Raw genomic sequence first — 16,213 nt, 5'->3', positions numbered from 1 at the left:
GAGTTCGTGCTTCGGTTCTAGGTAGGAAATTTTTAATTTGTCATTTGTCTGTTAGATTGATAGATTGGAAAAAATTAATTCGTCTCTATCAATTGGATTGATAGACGCCAATTAACGAATTGGCGGATGGATGCGAATCGATTTAACGATTTAAACTTTTACAAATTTTGAACATAATATAACAATTTATTAATATTTTTTGGGGAATAACAATCAAACTCAACATAATTAAAAGATTATCAAGTAAATTATCAAATAGTAATAATAAATACATATAAGAAAACCATGCTAAAATGACAAAATTATCAAAATCATTTCATTACTTTTTTTATTCAAAAACTATTTAATTTGATTTTTTAAAAAATGACAAAATTAAGCTTTATATTTTTCATACAAAAATGCCAAATATGAAGACTTGCCATTTGATAAAAAGATTTCCAAATTGAAAGTAAATTGAAAACACAGCACAATATTTAAATTAATTTTCAATTAAAAATACAAACATAATATCTAAATAAATTGAAAAAACAAAATTTTACGAATTACTAGGGGTACTCATCATGTTTCAATCAGAAACATCGCCAACTTAGTTCAACTCTATTATGTGCAAGTATAATTCAACTTTGCCATATAATAAGTCTAAGTTATTCGTCATATTTCAAGCAGAAAAATCGCCTAAGGACTGGTCAATCGTTTTTCACAAGTTTAAAAAATTCGAGCTAAAATTTTATTATAATTTCGGCTAATAACAAAAGACTTCAAAAAAAAACAAAAGGAAATCTAATGATAGAAAAACTTCAGGTTGCAAGTGTTCCAAGGTCTTGGCAACTCTTTGCCTTCAATGTCTTCAAGTCGATATGTCCCATTGCCTAGGACCGAGATGATTCTATAAGGTCCCTCCCAGTTTGGGCCAAGCTTGCCCTCTCTGGGATCCTTCTTGTTGCCGACGACCTTTCCCAGGACGAGGTCGCCAACTTGAAACTCTCTTGGGTTGACCTTTTTATTGTAAGCCTTGGCAAGCTGCTGCTGGTATGCCCCCAGCTGAATTGCTGCTTTCTCCCTTCTTTCTTCCAACAGATCCAGATCTCGGGCTAAGAATGCCTCATTGGTCCCATTTTCTACTCCCTGGGTCCTAATCCCTAGGATGCTGACCTCTAGTGGAATAACTGCTTCCATGGCGAATGGGGATTCCTTAGTTGAGCTTCTCGGCATAGTCCGATATGCCCAGAGTACATTGGGCAACTCATCCACCCACTTTCCCTTTGTTGCTTCCAGCCTCTTCTTGATCCCATCCAAGATAACCTTGTTGGATGCTTCTGTTTGACCATTACTCTGAGGGAAGCTTGGAGTAGAGTAATAATTCTTGATTTTGTACTTTACGTAGAAGTTTTTGATTAGCTTATTGCCAAACTGTGTACCATTGTTTACTATTATCGCCCTTGGGATCCCAAACCTGGTGATGATGTTCTTCCATATGAAGTTCTTTACCTCAATGTCCCGAATCTTAGCAAGGGGTTCAGTTTCTACCTACTTGGTAAAGTAATCTGTTGCCACTAGCAAGAACTTCCTTTGTCCAGTCGCTTGAGGTAGTTGTCCAACAAGATCCATGCCCTATTAGGCAAATGGCCAAGGGCTGGACACTGGGTTCAAATCCGTTGCAGGTTGGTGTATCAAAGGTGCAAACCTTTGACACTTCTCACACCTTCTGACATAAGCTTCGGCATCTTACTGTATATAGGGCCACCAGTACTCTTGAGTAATGGCCCTATGAGCAAGTGACCTGCCCCCAGCGTGGCTTCTACATACTCCTTTGTGTATTTCGTATAGGAAGTCTTCAACTTGTGAAGGATGCACACACCTAAAAAGGGGACTAGTAAAAGATCTTTTGTAAAGATGTCCTTCTACTGTCAGGCTGAATCTTGCTGACTTCAGTCTGATCTTGTGTGCTTCTTTAGAATCATCTGGCAGTTTTCCATCTCTAAGGAATACTATTATCGCATCTATCCAGCTTGGTCCCATCTCCAGACACATTGCCTCATGCTCTGTGTTCAATGATTCTACACTTGGACCTGACAAGTAGTCAACCACAATTGTCTTTGCCTCTCCTGGTTTCATTGCACTAGCTAGGTTGGCCAAGGCATCAGCATGACTGTTGTCATCTCGGCTAACTTGTTGTAGTCAGCAAGTTTGGAATAATGCTATCAGTTTGCCCACCTCCTTTACATAGGCCATCATCCTTTTATCTCGGGCTGCGTATTCGCCTATTGCCTAGTTGACGATAAGCTGGGAGTCACAGAAGACCATTACCTCGTCGGCTTCCATTGCTGCTGCCAACTTTAATCCTGCGATCAGTGCTTCATACTCTGCTTCATTGTTTGAGGCCTTAAACCCCAAATGAATGGATTATTCCAGTATTTGTCCATCCGGCGATACTAGCACTACTCCTGCCCTCGCTCCTTGTCGGTTTGAACTTCCATCAATAAACAAGCGGAAGAAGTCGCCGACGTAAATACTGTAGGGCCTGAGTTTCTTTTCTTTCCTCTATTCGGCTATCCCTAGTTGGATTTCTTCTTTTTCACCTGGACATCGTATGATGGCGCCTGGTGTGAACTCGGCCACGAAATCGGCCAAAACTTGGCCTTTGATTGCTGTTCTGGGTCTGAATTATAGGTCATATTGACCCAACACCACTGCCCATTTGGCTATCCTACCTATCAGATCTCCTTGCTGCAACAGGGATTTCAAAGGATGCTCAGTTAACACCACAATCTTGTGGGCTTGAAAGTAATGATTCAGCTTCTTGGAGGCCATTACTAAAGCCAGTGTTAGCTTCTCCAAGGGTAGGTATCTAGTCTCTGCATCTGCTAGGGTTTTACTCACGTAGTAAACTGCCCTCTGTTCTTCTTTTTTTTCTCTGATTACCACTGCACTTGCTACATGCTCTAAAACCACCAAGTATAAGAACAGCTCCTCTCCAGGTACTGAATTTAAGAGAACTGGAGCGGTGGTCAAGTATTTCTTCAAGTCGGCCAAGGCGACTTCGCACTATTCTGTCCACAAGAAGTCTGTGACTTTCTTTACTAAACTAAAGAAAGGTTTTCATTTGTCAGAACTTCTGCTTATGAATCTATTTAGGGCTGTAGCCCTTCCAGTCAACATCTGCACTTGTTTTGCCAATGTTGGGCTCTTTAACTCCAAGATGGCCTTGATTTGATCCGGGCTTGTCTTAATGCTCTTTCTGGTGACCAAGTATCCCAGGAATTTCCCTGACCCAACTCCAAATGCGCACTTCGATACATTGAGTCCGAGCTGAAATGTCCTTAGGATATCAAAGACTGTCTTCAGGTCAACCAGATGATCCTCAAGTTCCTTGGTCTTCACAACCATGCCATCAATGTATACCTCCACTGTTTTGCCTATTAGATGTCTGAACATCTTTGTCACCAATCTCTAGTAGGTTGCTCCTGCATTTTTCAACCCAAAAGGCATTACTCTATAACAATACAACCCTTTTGGGGTGATAAATGCAGTCTTCTCCTCATCAGGGGGTACATGGCTACCCCCTGTAAGCGTTCAGGAAGCTCATCCTTTCATGCCCTGAAGTGGCATCCACCAATTGATCAATCTTAGGGAGTGGGAAACTGTCTTTAGGACAAACCTTGTTCAGGCTGGTGAAGTCCACACAGACCCTCCACTTCCCATTCTTTTTCTTCACAACAACCGTGTTTGATAACCATGTTGGGTAATTTACCTCTCGAATGGCTTTAGCCTCCAGAAGTTTATCCACTTCCTCTTCCACTGCCTCAACATGCATTAACGTAGGCCTCCTTGCTCGCTGGATGACAGGTTTGGCCAACTTGTCCACATTCAGTCTATGGCAAGTGACCTCGGGGTCAATGCCAGGCATCTCGTGTGGTGTCCAGGAAAACATCTCAAGGTTTGCTCTCAAGAATGCCTCTAATTCTTTTTCCTCCTCCTCGGCCAAGCTTGAGTTGAGAATGAAGAAGTGCTCTTTATCCCCTTGCTGGACTAAGATCTTCTTCAAGGCTTCCTCACTTTTCTCGGCTGGCTCTTTGCCAACGTCCTCAAGGATCTGTATGTCCTCATACTCAATCTCTTCTGTTTTTGCTTTTTGTACATTGCAGGTGGATTTCATGGCTGCCATGGAGCAACTCTTGGCCTGCACCTGATCCCCTCTGACTTCCTCAATTCCATGTTCTGTTGGGAACCGCAACAGTTGTTGCAATGTTGAGGGAACAGGCCCCATTGTATGTAGCCATGGCTTTCCCAGGATAGCATTGTAAGGGGAGGGGGTGTCAATAATTGTGAGCTCAGTTTTTACCTTCTTGGTGCCAGCCTGCACCTCCAAACTTACTGCTCCCAAGGGCCACGTCGGCATTCCATTGAACCCGACCATTGGTCCATTGGATTGTTCCAGATTATCTTGGTGAAGGCCAAGCTCCTTGTAACACCTGACATACATGATCTCAGAAGAGCTGTCCTGATCGATCAGGATTCGTTTTACCTGGTACTCTTTAATCTGAAGGGATATTACCAGGGCATCGTTGTGTGGATGTTGCACCATCTCTAGATCATCTTCAGTAAAGGACACCATTGGTCCCTGGCACTCGTCTGCCCTTGGTCTCTTCTGCCGAACCTGATACACATGTTGCAAGTGTTTTACCTTCTGAGTTTCCCCACATATCTTGTTCTCATTGGCCTTTGAGTGAATCACGTTGATCACTTGAGGTCCGCCTGCTTGCGGTTGCGGTGCTGGTGGAGGTGGTGCTGCCAGTGCCTGAGGCAGTCTTGCTTGTTCCATTCTTGTCTTGGCTTCATCTACCAGGTCCCTTAGATGACCCTGTCTTACCAGGTCTTCCAGATGTGCCTTTAGGGCTCTGCACCCTTGAGTTAGATGCGTATCCTCATTGTGGTAGGCACAGTACTTCCCCAGACTTCTTCCCATAAATTCACTAGGAATCTTCTCTTTATAATAGGGCTAATTCTGGATTCTTTCCAGCACTTTGTAAACCGGAATTCAGAATAAGGTAGTGACTGCCTGTGCAGCTCTCAATCCTGTCTCTTGCTTACTGTTTCCACTATTACCTCGGCCTCGCTTTGGCGAGCCATTTCTCTTCTCTTGTTTGACGCCTTTGTCCCTGGCGTGTCCTCCTCGGCTCTCGCATACTTCTTTATCTTGGCCATAAGTTCCTCCATACTTTTTGGCAGTGTTTTCGCTAGTGATTTTCGAAGCAGACAATCATTGTTCAGGCCGTTCTTGAAAGACACGACCGCTACCTCTTGGTTGCACCCTGGTATTCGGTTGAATACCTCATAATACCTCTTGGCATAGGCCCTAAGGCTTTCATCCTCACCGATTCTCAGAGCTATTAGGCAGTCCACCCTCAACGGTTGTAGTTTGTTTGTCACAAACCTGGCCACGAATATCTTGGTCAGGCCCTCCCAGCTTTTCACAGTTCCTTTCGACAACTTGTGAAACCAGTCTTATGCGATTTCCTCAAAGAATGAGGGGAACACTTTGTAGAGCAACGGCTCGTTCCCGGTGTACAGTGCCATTGAGTTTAGGTACAAGCCGAAGTGAAAGTTCGAGTTGGACTTTCCGTCGTATATCTGGAATCTCAGCATGTCGAACCTTTTCGGGGCCTCAAATTTGTCCAGTTCTACCAAAAATGGTGTTCTCAGCTTAACCGGAGAGGTTACCTCGGCATCTTGTCGCTTCCTTTGGAGGTAATCCCTCAGATCCTCCTTGGTCCGTCTAGTAGCTCGACTGTCAACGGATTTTAGCCTCTTTGATGCGCTACTCCCGGTATCGTTATGAGTCTTCTTGGACCTCTCTCCATTAGTTGTGTCAAAACAGAGTTCCTTCCCTTGAACATGCCGATGTTCTTTGGGGTTAGTTTCTTTAGTACGATGTGTCCTCCAAGAATCTCCCTTCACTGACTCTCCTCACCCATCCTCCCTTGAAGGCCGGTGAGAGTGTTCCTTGGTCCTGGTGTACTGGGGGACTGCAGGGACTGTCTTCTACCCTACCTTCTGGGCATCGTTCTTGGCTGCTGGAATCGACGTGTCTTGTAACGGAAACAGTGGCTGCATGACGTTGTTCTGCATTATGAAATTGACGACCGATTGCAGGTCCGCTAATTTATTTTCCATTCCCTTCATCTCTCCGTCCCTGCGCAGGCATCTATCTTTCCACACCTGGAGGTCGTTCTCGTTATAATACCCGCTTCGGTCTGACTTCTTTGGTATGTCGCCCTCCTGGCCGACATCTTTCTCTCCTGGATTCTGATCCCGAGTTTCCTCATTGCAATTATCCTCCTCTACGTTAAGGTCAATATGTTTACCACTTCCAGTAGGGATGTCGTCTCCAGCCTTCTCTTTCTGTCCGTCATTGGCCATCTATTCTCCTTTCATTCCCATAGACGGCGTCAAATTGTGTGTGCTGTTTTCTGACCCACACTGCCAAACAGGTACTTAGCTGGAGAACACCGACAAAATAGATTGCGCCCGAACGACCTGTCACAAAAAGATGAGACTCCAGAGGTGGTTCGTTCACCCGGGGGCACTCTAACGATCAAGTCAGTAATCAATATCTCTCAAAGATAACCAAATGTGCTTAACTCACAAGCCAGAATACAAAAAGCGTACCTTAGAGCCACGAGAGTGTCCTTCTTTTATACCCAGCACTGACCTGATCCCTGTAGAAGCCTAGCTCCTATTGGACTCTGGCTCAATGTTTATCCTGGACTCTCCAATAGATAAAGATAAACTCCCTAAGAGCTTTATCCTTATCCAGGCTGAGGTCCTCCCCCATTCTAGGACTCTTGTTCCCTATCCGTTCATCTCGAATTCCGGTATCTTCGTAGGTAACCTCGGCCTAGCCGAGATCACCTCGGCGTCATGACCAGGATACGTGGTACCTCGGCTGGCACTTTGGTGCCACCTTGGCCATGTGTTGTTATTCAAAAAATATGCCCCCACAAAAATTATTCCCAAAATTCAATTGATTCTTTTCTAGTTCAATCTTTTTTGGAGACAAAATAATTTCATGTTTTTGGAATTTTTCACAAAGTAATTTTAAATGTTTCTTATGCTCTTCCTTGTTTTTAGAGAAGATAAGTATATCATCAATATAAACTACACATCAATGTTTAAGATCTTTAAAAATTGTATCCATCCACCGTTGAAATACCTGTGGTGCTATATTTAACCCAAAGGGCATAACATTCCAATGGTAATGTACTCTAGGGGTACTGAAAGCTGTCAATTTTTTTGACTCTTCAGTCAATTGAATTTGCCAAAATCCACTCTTACAATCAAATTTGTTAAAGATTTTTTTTATCCTTTAGTTAAGTTAATCAAAACATCTTTTCTTGGAATAAAATATCTATCAAATTCTAAATTTTCATTTAGCCGTCTATAGTTGACTACCATTCGGGCTTTTCCTTTTTTAATTTCAGCATGGTTTCTTACTATTAAAGCTGAACTAGAGTGGGGGCTTCTAGTTTTTTCGATTAACTTTTTGTCTAAAAGTTCATGGAGTTGAATATCAAATTCATCTATATCTTGTCTAGTATAGATCATTGGTCTCACTCTAATGATAACATTAGGGTCTTTTAATTTCAAACTACAATAACGTGGACTACGTTGCCATAGTTTTAATAGATGTTCACTAAAATTTTCTTCTAAAATTTTATAAATCCAATGTGATTCATCAATGGTTTTGATAATGGGGGTTAAATCACCACACGGAACGGGTGCAAACTCTTTATCACAAATGTATTTATGTTGTTCTAACAATTGAATATGAATTAAGACATTGTTTATGCTTAATGAAATGGCTTTTTCCTGTATTTGCATTGGAAGGTATTTATATATAAAATTATTTTCCACAAGGAAATCTCTATGCATATAAATAAAACATAGAATTTTTGATATAATGAACTTGCTTTACATGAGCTGATTGTGGCTCCTGTGTCTATGAGAACACTGAGGCTATAGGGTTTTTAACCTGCAAAATTAAATGTTCCCAATACGTGTATTTTCTTTTTCCTTGGATAGGAGAAAAAATAATATCATCATTTTTTTGTTTGAAAATGATACATATATGCAGACTTAATATGTTCAAATTGTCTTCTTGTTCTTGGGAAAATAGGAATCTGAACATTGTTTGAAGTAATAGATTCTTGATTAGAATTATTACTTGATTCTCTAATGCTTAATTTTGAAAATGATTTGTTAGGAAAATCTTTTTCAAATACAGAAGTTGATCTTTTAATTTTTGGAATTGTATTTTGAATATACAAATTTTTTCCTGATGCTTGCATTTGTAATTGTGCAGGATTTTTTGTTTTAGAAGATTCTTCTTGTTCCACTAGGTCATGGATTAACTATTGTCGAGGGATTTCCAATTTATTAAACGATATTCTATTACCGTGTCAAATGGTCTTGGTTCAAAGATTTCAACGATTTTATTATCGTTTGATCTTGTTTTTGTTTCAGGAAATTTGGTCAATTCGTGAATTGTTTTCCAACGAATAGCCAAATCATGAGAATTTGATTTCATTCCTAATCCTTGTGTTTTAATTCTTATTCTAACTGTGTCTTCAAGATTAGGATCATTTATGAAAATAAAAAAATTTGTTCTAACATTAAACCAAACTACTCCATTAGCCAAATTAAATTGGATTCCTCCAATGATTGCTTTCATTGGGTCAGAAAATCTTTTGTCAAAAATTACAGCCAAAATAGGAGTATCTATCCTTTGGCGAAATAAGGCTGTTATGGTTACTTGAATTAATTCAATATGAATATATTGAATTTCAGGATATTTCTTTTTCCATCTTGCAACTTTTTTCTTATAAAAAAAAAAAAGAATATCAATATTTCCTTCTTCTGACCATTTTGTTTTAGTGTTACCACTATATTGTTCAAACACTCTTGCTGAAAAGAAGTTAAATTTTGAAAGTTTATAAATTTTTGGAACAACAACTTCTTGCATTTTTGTTTGAATTTTGCTAATTCTTCTTTAGTAAAAATTTTTTATTCTCCGATTACATCTCCAAGTCGAATTGCTTGTAATTCTTTTTGAGATATACTATCTGCTTCTTGAGATATTTCTTGATAAAGATTAGTTCTTCATCTGACTTTCTTTATCACTAGAAATTTCGTATAAGATTTCTTCTTCATCAGAAATTTCTTGGCCATATATTATTTCAAAATCTTGTTCTTCTAGAATTTTGATCATTTTCTTTGCATTTTTTTTTCCCTTTTTGAGCATTCGGGTGCATGGTGACCTTCTTCGTTATAAATGTAACATTTACATATTTTTTTTTGAAACACCTGTTTGTTTGTTTTTTTTGAATATACTTTTTCTTTTTTGAAAAAGTTTTGTTCTTTTTCCAAGGTTTCCATTATATTTTTTGTATTTTTTGAAAAATCATTTTTCGTTTAGGAAATGTATTACAACCAATTTTCTAATTTTCTTTTAAAATTTTATCACAACATTTTTGACCGTATTGTGAGTTGGAAATTTGATTTTTTATTTGTTTTTTCGCCTTTGCTTATAGACACCGATCTGCTATCAGTTTTATAACATAATTAATGTGAAAACCAAGATTATCATATTATTCCCATATTATTCCTTCCCCATTTTTGTGAGAAAATCATGATATGTTTTAATACATAACTCATCCCATGGATTAGGGAATTTATGAAAAAATTGATCTAACTATGGTTGATTTGCTGGTGGATCAATAAGATAATAATATTTTTTAAAAGTTTGAACATAATCTTCGAAAAGACAAATATTACATAATTCTAATTTAGTCAAAATATAATTTGCATCTACTTGCAAATTAGTATCTCCTACAAAACCACATAAATTTTCTTTTATGATTTTTGCAAATTCAACTAAGGCCAAGTTTGGGAAGACTAAATAAGTGCACTTTTTGACTTTTTATGAAATATGGGTTGGATTTGGGTTGGGTTTGAAGTGATGTGTTAGAGAGGTGATGTGACTTAAATAGGATAGTGACTTTTTGACTTTTTGGATTTTTTGGAGGATGCCAAACTTGGCCTAAGATTGTATCAAGTGTGAGAAAATTTGCCAACAAAACTGTTTTTTGACTTTTTTCAATTTCAGATTTTTCTCACTGTCTTAACCATTGCAACACATCGCTTGGAGAGTTGCTGCAATATAATCAAGGAATTTTTCCTTTGACCAACTATTTTTATAATTGGTAATAATGATGGACAATGATTGTGCCAAATCATCAATTGCTTGTGGCTGATCCTTAAATGGAACATGAGACAAGTCTAAATAAGTACCATTTTGAGCTATTGGATACTTGTGATTATTATATTTTCTAGATATTATTGGCTCAGGTATAAGATTGGAGGTACTTCCAGTGTTAGTATCATTTTTAACTTTATTTGTTTGAATAAAGGCAAAATTTTCTCCATCTTCCCATGTGCCAAATAATTTGGGATCAATTGGCTCTTCTGCCTTTCTTTTTCCCTTATTTATTTCTGGTGAAACACCTTGATCTATTGTTTCTTCAGATGAAGGTGATTGACTATCATCATCATTAGTTGACATATTAATATCATAATTAAAGCGCTGTAAAAGGGTTTCATGTTCTAGATAAGTTTCTCTTATCTGATCTAGTAGCCTATTTCTTTCATCAATACCTAAATCTGAGTCTTTATATAATTTTCTCCAATAATCCAATATTTTAACAGTATTTTCATATCCAGTCCTATTATAGGTATTGGTTTGAAGTACCATAATATCTTCTGTACCATAAAATGGCCTAGGAATGGAGTTATCTCCTGGACTATTCATTCCATCATTGTTTATAAATGATATAGTTTCTAATTTTGTCACCAAATTGTTTATTTGATTTTTTGCTTCTTTGTTTAAGTCAATATTTATTATAGAACCCAAATTGTCTATTTTAGATTCTATAGACTCAACTTTGGTTTCTAGATAATTTTGATTTATTTTTTGATTTTTATCTAATTTAGAAAATCAAAAACATATAATATCCGTAATATTATTTAAACTGGAACACACACTATTTATATTTACAGACTCTTTAATAATATGCAAACTATGGACATATTTATTATTAATATTATTTTTTATATTTCCAAAGCATATTATATCTTCAAGATTAATTGCCATTATAGATTGTTGTTGGTACTTAAGACCCTTCTAGTGTATTTATCTGGTGTCTAAAACCCCTCTTTATGATCTTAAGGACTTAAAAATGCCTAATTATAGCCACTAGTCAAAAAATCTTAATGAGTATATGGGTTTTGACATACACTAAGCATATAGGTTTTACAGTAACTATAAATGAAACAAATAATTATGAAGAAATAAAATGCAAAGGATACACAATTAAAGACTAAACTTGATAATTTTTTTTTAATAACATAAAGCACACCATACACATTTATATATATCAAAAATTTAGACATAGAGAGAAATACTTACATAACTTGATCTTACTTTCAAAAACTCTTTACCAAGCTCTGATACCAATTACAAAACAAAAAAAGTAAAGGAGTTTTTTATTATTATGATGAAGTTATGGTGTTAAAAGAAGTTAGAAGTTAGAGACGAAGTAAACAACCAAGGATGGAGAGAATTTACATTGTATATTATATTGGCTTGAAGGCCAATTTATAGATTATATCTTACATATACAAACAAAAAGTCATCAAATCTAACCATAAGCTTTTTTGGTCTTCTAACAATCTCCTACAATTTCTACAATTATATATATTTTTGCAATTATATATACGGGTTGTTTGGGATGTCTTAAATAAGTGCACTTTTTGACTTTTTGGATTAAAAAGTTGAGGAAAAAAATATAGTTGTTTGGATTAACTTTTTGACTTTTTATAGAAATATGTGTATTAAAAAATTATATAAATTAATGTGTAAGGAAAAATTAAGATTGAGAGTTGTGCAGCCGTACTTTTTGACTTTTGATAAATAATGATAACTTTTAAACTTTTTGAATAATTTTTTGACTTTTTAATTTTTTGGACACATGCTAAACTTGGCCATACTGTCTACAAGCTTGGAAGACATTTCCTATCAACCAATTAAGCTGGCACCTGGGATGCCTGCCTTAGGACTCGAACAGAAACTTAGGCCTCGTTTGGGAACAGACTAATTTAATAACTTTTTGGCTATTTAGCTAAAAAGTTAGGTAAAAAAAATTTGTATGTCTGTGATGACTTTTTGGTTAATTACGAAAAGATGTGCAAAAAGTAGAGAGAAAATAGAATTTTTGACTTTTTGGTATGAGTTGTTGGCTTTTTGACTAATTTAGTAACTTTTTGACTAATTGGTTAAAAAAGTAAGTCTCCAAATGGGACCTTTAATAATTCTATTACCGAAAATTAATTATAAATATTAATAATATATATATATATATATATATATGAATTGATAAATTTTACAAATTTGATCAGTGAAGTCTACTTTCAGAAAAAGATTATCAGTCCATATACGTATTTTGTATCTGGGTCAACAGAGTCCAATAGAGTATCATCCACACTCCATGAATCTAATACGTGTCGTGCACTTATTGGTGTCCTTCCTAAACTGCATTAAACCCAACCGGAGGAAAGCGAGGCTCCGTAGGACCGTTTGTTTTCGAGATAGAAGGAAGGAGATTCATATTGAGGGGATTAATAGTGAGGAGATTATTAATGAGGGGATTGATAGTGAAGAGATTAAGTAAAATTGTGTTTGTTTTGATAATAGTTGTTAGTGTAAGAATTGTTAAATTATTTTTATATAAAATAATAAAATAAATAAATAAATATAAAAAATTAAACATTAATATTTTAAAAAAAAATCTCAATATATAAAAAATAAAATTTTTTTCAATCCCCTCATTATTTTTCTAATATCATCTCTACCTCTTCCTTCCCAATCCCCTTTCTAAGATCTTTACTAATACCAAGAGATTAAAAATCCCTTCCCCATCTTCCAAAATAAACGACCCATATAATAATCCCACATCGCAGTCAATCTCAATACCCTGTAAACCCAAACAAACAAACGGGGCCCTAGCATAATATAAGGGTTTTAGAACCTCCACATCTCTGCCTTTGTCACAGTGGTCGCTGAGAGAGCTCTCGCCGCCTCCTCCATTTTTCCTCGGTAAATCATTTCTCTCTCTCTCTCTCTCTCTCTCTCTCTCTGCATATCATTTTCTTCATCTGTTTATCGATCCTGTTTCTGAACCGAGCTCTGATCTGTCTCTATTCGTTTGTAGCCTTGTAATTTTTGCTTGTTTTTTATTCGAACTCGCATGATTCTTCGTATCTTTTGTATTTTATTAACTTTGAGTTATCGATTCTGTCATTTCTGCATTTATTTCAATAAGATTTGTCCCTCCGTGAAGTTTTTCACCTGTTATCTGTTTAGATCTATTAAAGATACGCCGGAGTATATAATAGTGTTGTACTATGATTTGTTTCTCACTTGATTTGAATAATTGTGTTTTAATTATGTGATTTCATGTGTTATTTGAAGTATCTGTTGGAGTGTGCTGAGGGAACTGATGTATTATTGGTGTTCTTTTGAGTATGAATTTGAATTTTGTTTTTTTAGATTTCATTATAATGTATTTGGCTTGGTCTAGTGGAGGTTTTGTTCACTGAATTGTGAATTTATTTGTTGATGGAATCTCTTAAGTAATCAAAAGTAGTTTAGAATCTTTAGATCCAAACTTTTCAAATATTATTGTGTTGGAGTGTTTTGTGTATCCTAATGTGAGTTCCCATATCTATCACCAACAAGCATTGTTGTCAAATCGTGTATCATTTTGCTAAAATCGTGAATCATATTGAATTGTGAATTGTAAGATTCACTTTATTGTATAATATGTACTTTTTTTTTGGTGTTTAAAATAAAATAAATATCAATATGACTAATTTGTTGATCTCTTTTCTTCTTTTTTTTTTTTTATTATTTTGTGAAAACGATGTCATTTCATGCATTATGCAAACAAATCTGATTTGCTTGAATTGCTGTGAATTGTAATGAATCACAAAGTTGTAGTGAATCGCAATTGAATTGTAAGATTCACTCAATTTAAGATTCAACTGTATGAATTGAATCGTTTTGCTTGAAACTCGTATCGAATCGTACCAATTGAATCGTGAATTGTAAGATTCTAACAACCATGCTAATAAGTATAAATTATGTCAATCACGACACAATGCTTTCATGCATTGCATGGTTTTGACTATTTAGATGTGATTTTTTAGGTTTTGAACTTTTGTGCTATCTTTAGTTATCTGTTGATCTATTTGACAGAGATAAATGATGGTTTTTGGTTGAAATTTATTTGCTTATTATGTTTTAATAATAGTGCTCTTCAAAATTTCATTTGGATCTTTTAAAATCTTCTTGTATTTTTTGTAAAAATTTTAATGTGACACAAAAGATGAAGTTTCGTTCAATTTTAATAGAATTTTGCTTCTTAACCAAATAGAATTAAGGAGAGAACTTTATATTATTTTGGGAAAGCATGTTTTGTTAGATTCACATTGATTTTTCACCTTGTGGTGCATTTAATGAAATTAAATAATTGCCCTAGATAATTGTATTTGGTTAGATAATTTTTTGTGAAAATTAACTGTCTTTGGATGTTGTGAAATCTTTTTGTTGAGATATTTATGTAGTTTTTTAACAATAAAAAATTATTGTGCAACTGTCATTTTTTGGGATTTTACTACAAAATTGGGTACGTTGTGAATTATATATAATGAAATTTGTACTTGTAATGCATTTTAGTTGCTATGTCTCAACTCAACTTAGCTGTATCTGCCCTTTCCTTGAGTGGAATTCTGAACTAAGTTCACGTAGACATTTGTTGTGGGGCTTGATTTCTTGTAGGCTTGTTTGATAACACCGTCATTTGCTTTTATTTTATTTTTTTCCTTTTTTTTAAAACAAGGAATAAAACACATTTGGTAATGTTTTTGTTAAAAAATACTGGGGGCAGTTTTTCAAAATTTTGTGAAAACTAGTGAACAAGAAAATGTGCTTTCACTTGTTTTGGGAACAAGTTTCAACCTCCTTCTTCCCTCATGTTTTCGGGAGACCCTATATTGGTTTTAATATTGGTTTGTGCAATTACAGTGTATGGGAGTGGATTTGTATTATTAACTGTATGGGACAAGATGAACTGCAAAGAACCTAAACCATTTTCATTTGCTTCTGCTTCTTCAACTTTTACTAGAGTATGGATACGTTGATATATTTTCTTGTAATGTGGTTCAAGCATTCTGCTATTCCTTCGTAGAGTAGCTACTTGTTTCTGTTGAAGTGTCGTGACATATTGTTTAGTGAAGTTTTTATTAAGATTTTGTTTTGCTTATATTCACTGATCCTTACTTGGTCTTGCTGCTGATGACTGTGAATCATTCCAGGTGTTCTTGGACAAACATCTTTCAAACTAGTACTTCGTGTTGTATCATTTAAAAGTCATCACAATGGTAAGTAGTACTTTTTAAATTTTTTCTGAAGTCAGTTTCCAATGTTGTGGTAAGTGTTTTCTTATGGGGTAATTTACCTAATATTTGCAGGTGAAGTTCACGGTTGATGGACTCCGTGGGATTATGGACTACAAACATAACATCCGTAACATGTCTGTTATTGCACATGTTGATCATGGTAATGAAATCTATCTCACATTTTTGTATAGTTTTTTGTTAACAAATGCGTGCTTTATGCAGATAGTTTGACTAACTTCAGATTTTCTTGTCATGTTCAAATTTTTGTGTCGTAAAACAATTTAGCCATGGAAATCTTTAGTTAGGGAGAAACTGAATTGGAATACATGATTCTTGGTGTCTGGGCTTTCCCATTATAGTTAGATAAATGTTCACGCTTCTCCCAGTCATTCATAGAGTTAACTGTTTGGGACATGGGAACTTCCAGTGGTGCCTTTCTTGGGTCTATTTTGATCTACATTTTAATAATACAGTTGCATTCATGGTTATCGGAATCGTAATCTAGATCATAGGATCTTACTATTCTACGATCCCAATTGGACCAAACAATCCGAATCACACTAGATCTTAAAGTGATTATGATCCTAATGACAAAATCATGTAGGATCACACAATGATCCCGATCATACCAATTTTTTTT

At 35.9% G+C, this 16,213-nt stretch overlaps 1 protein-coding gene across 1 annotated transcript in view; it reads left to right on the top strand.

Moving 5' to 3' along the window:
* The first annotated feature begins 13,037 nt into the window (after nt 1-13,037).
* Nucleotides 13,038-16,213, top strand: part of LOC114280291 (elongation factor 2) — a 6,294-nt gene continuing 3,118 nt past the window's right edge. The window contains exons 1-3 of the mRNA XM_028222638.2: nt 13,038-13,210; nt 15,490-15,555; nt 15,646-15,733. Of these exons, the coding sequence (XP_028078439.2) occupies nt 15,553-15,555; nt 15,646-15,733 (91 nt within the window). The 5' untranslated portion in view covers nt 13,038-13,210; nt 15,490-15,552. The remainder of the gene's footprint in view (nt 13,211-15,489; nt 15,556-15,645; nt 15,734-16,213) is intronic.

The sequence above is a fragment of the Camellia sinensis genome, chromosome 7 (genome assembly GCF_055761805.1).
Source record: "Camellia sinensis isolate YWXY chromosome 7, ASM5576180v1, whole genome shotgun sequence".
Lineage (NCBI taxonomy): Eukaryota > Viridiplantae > Streptophyta > Magnoliopsida > Ericales > Theaceae > Camellia > Camellia sinensis.
This window is presented reverse-complemented; position numbering and strand designations above follow the sequence as displayed.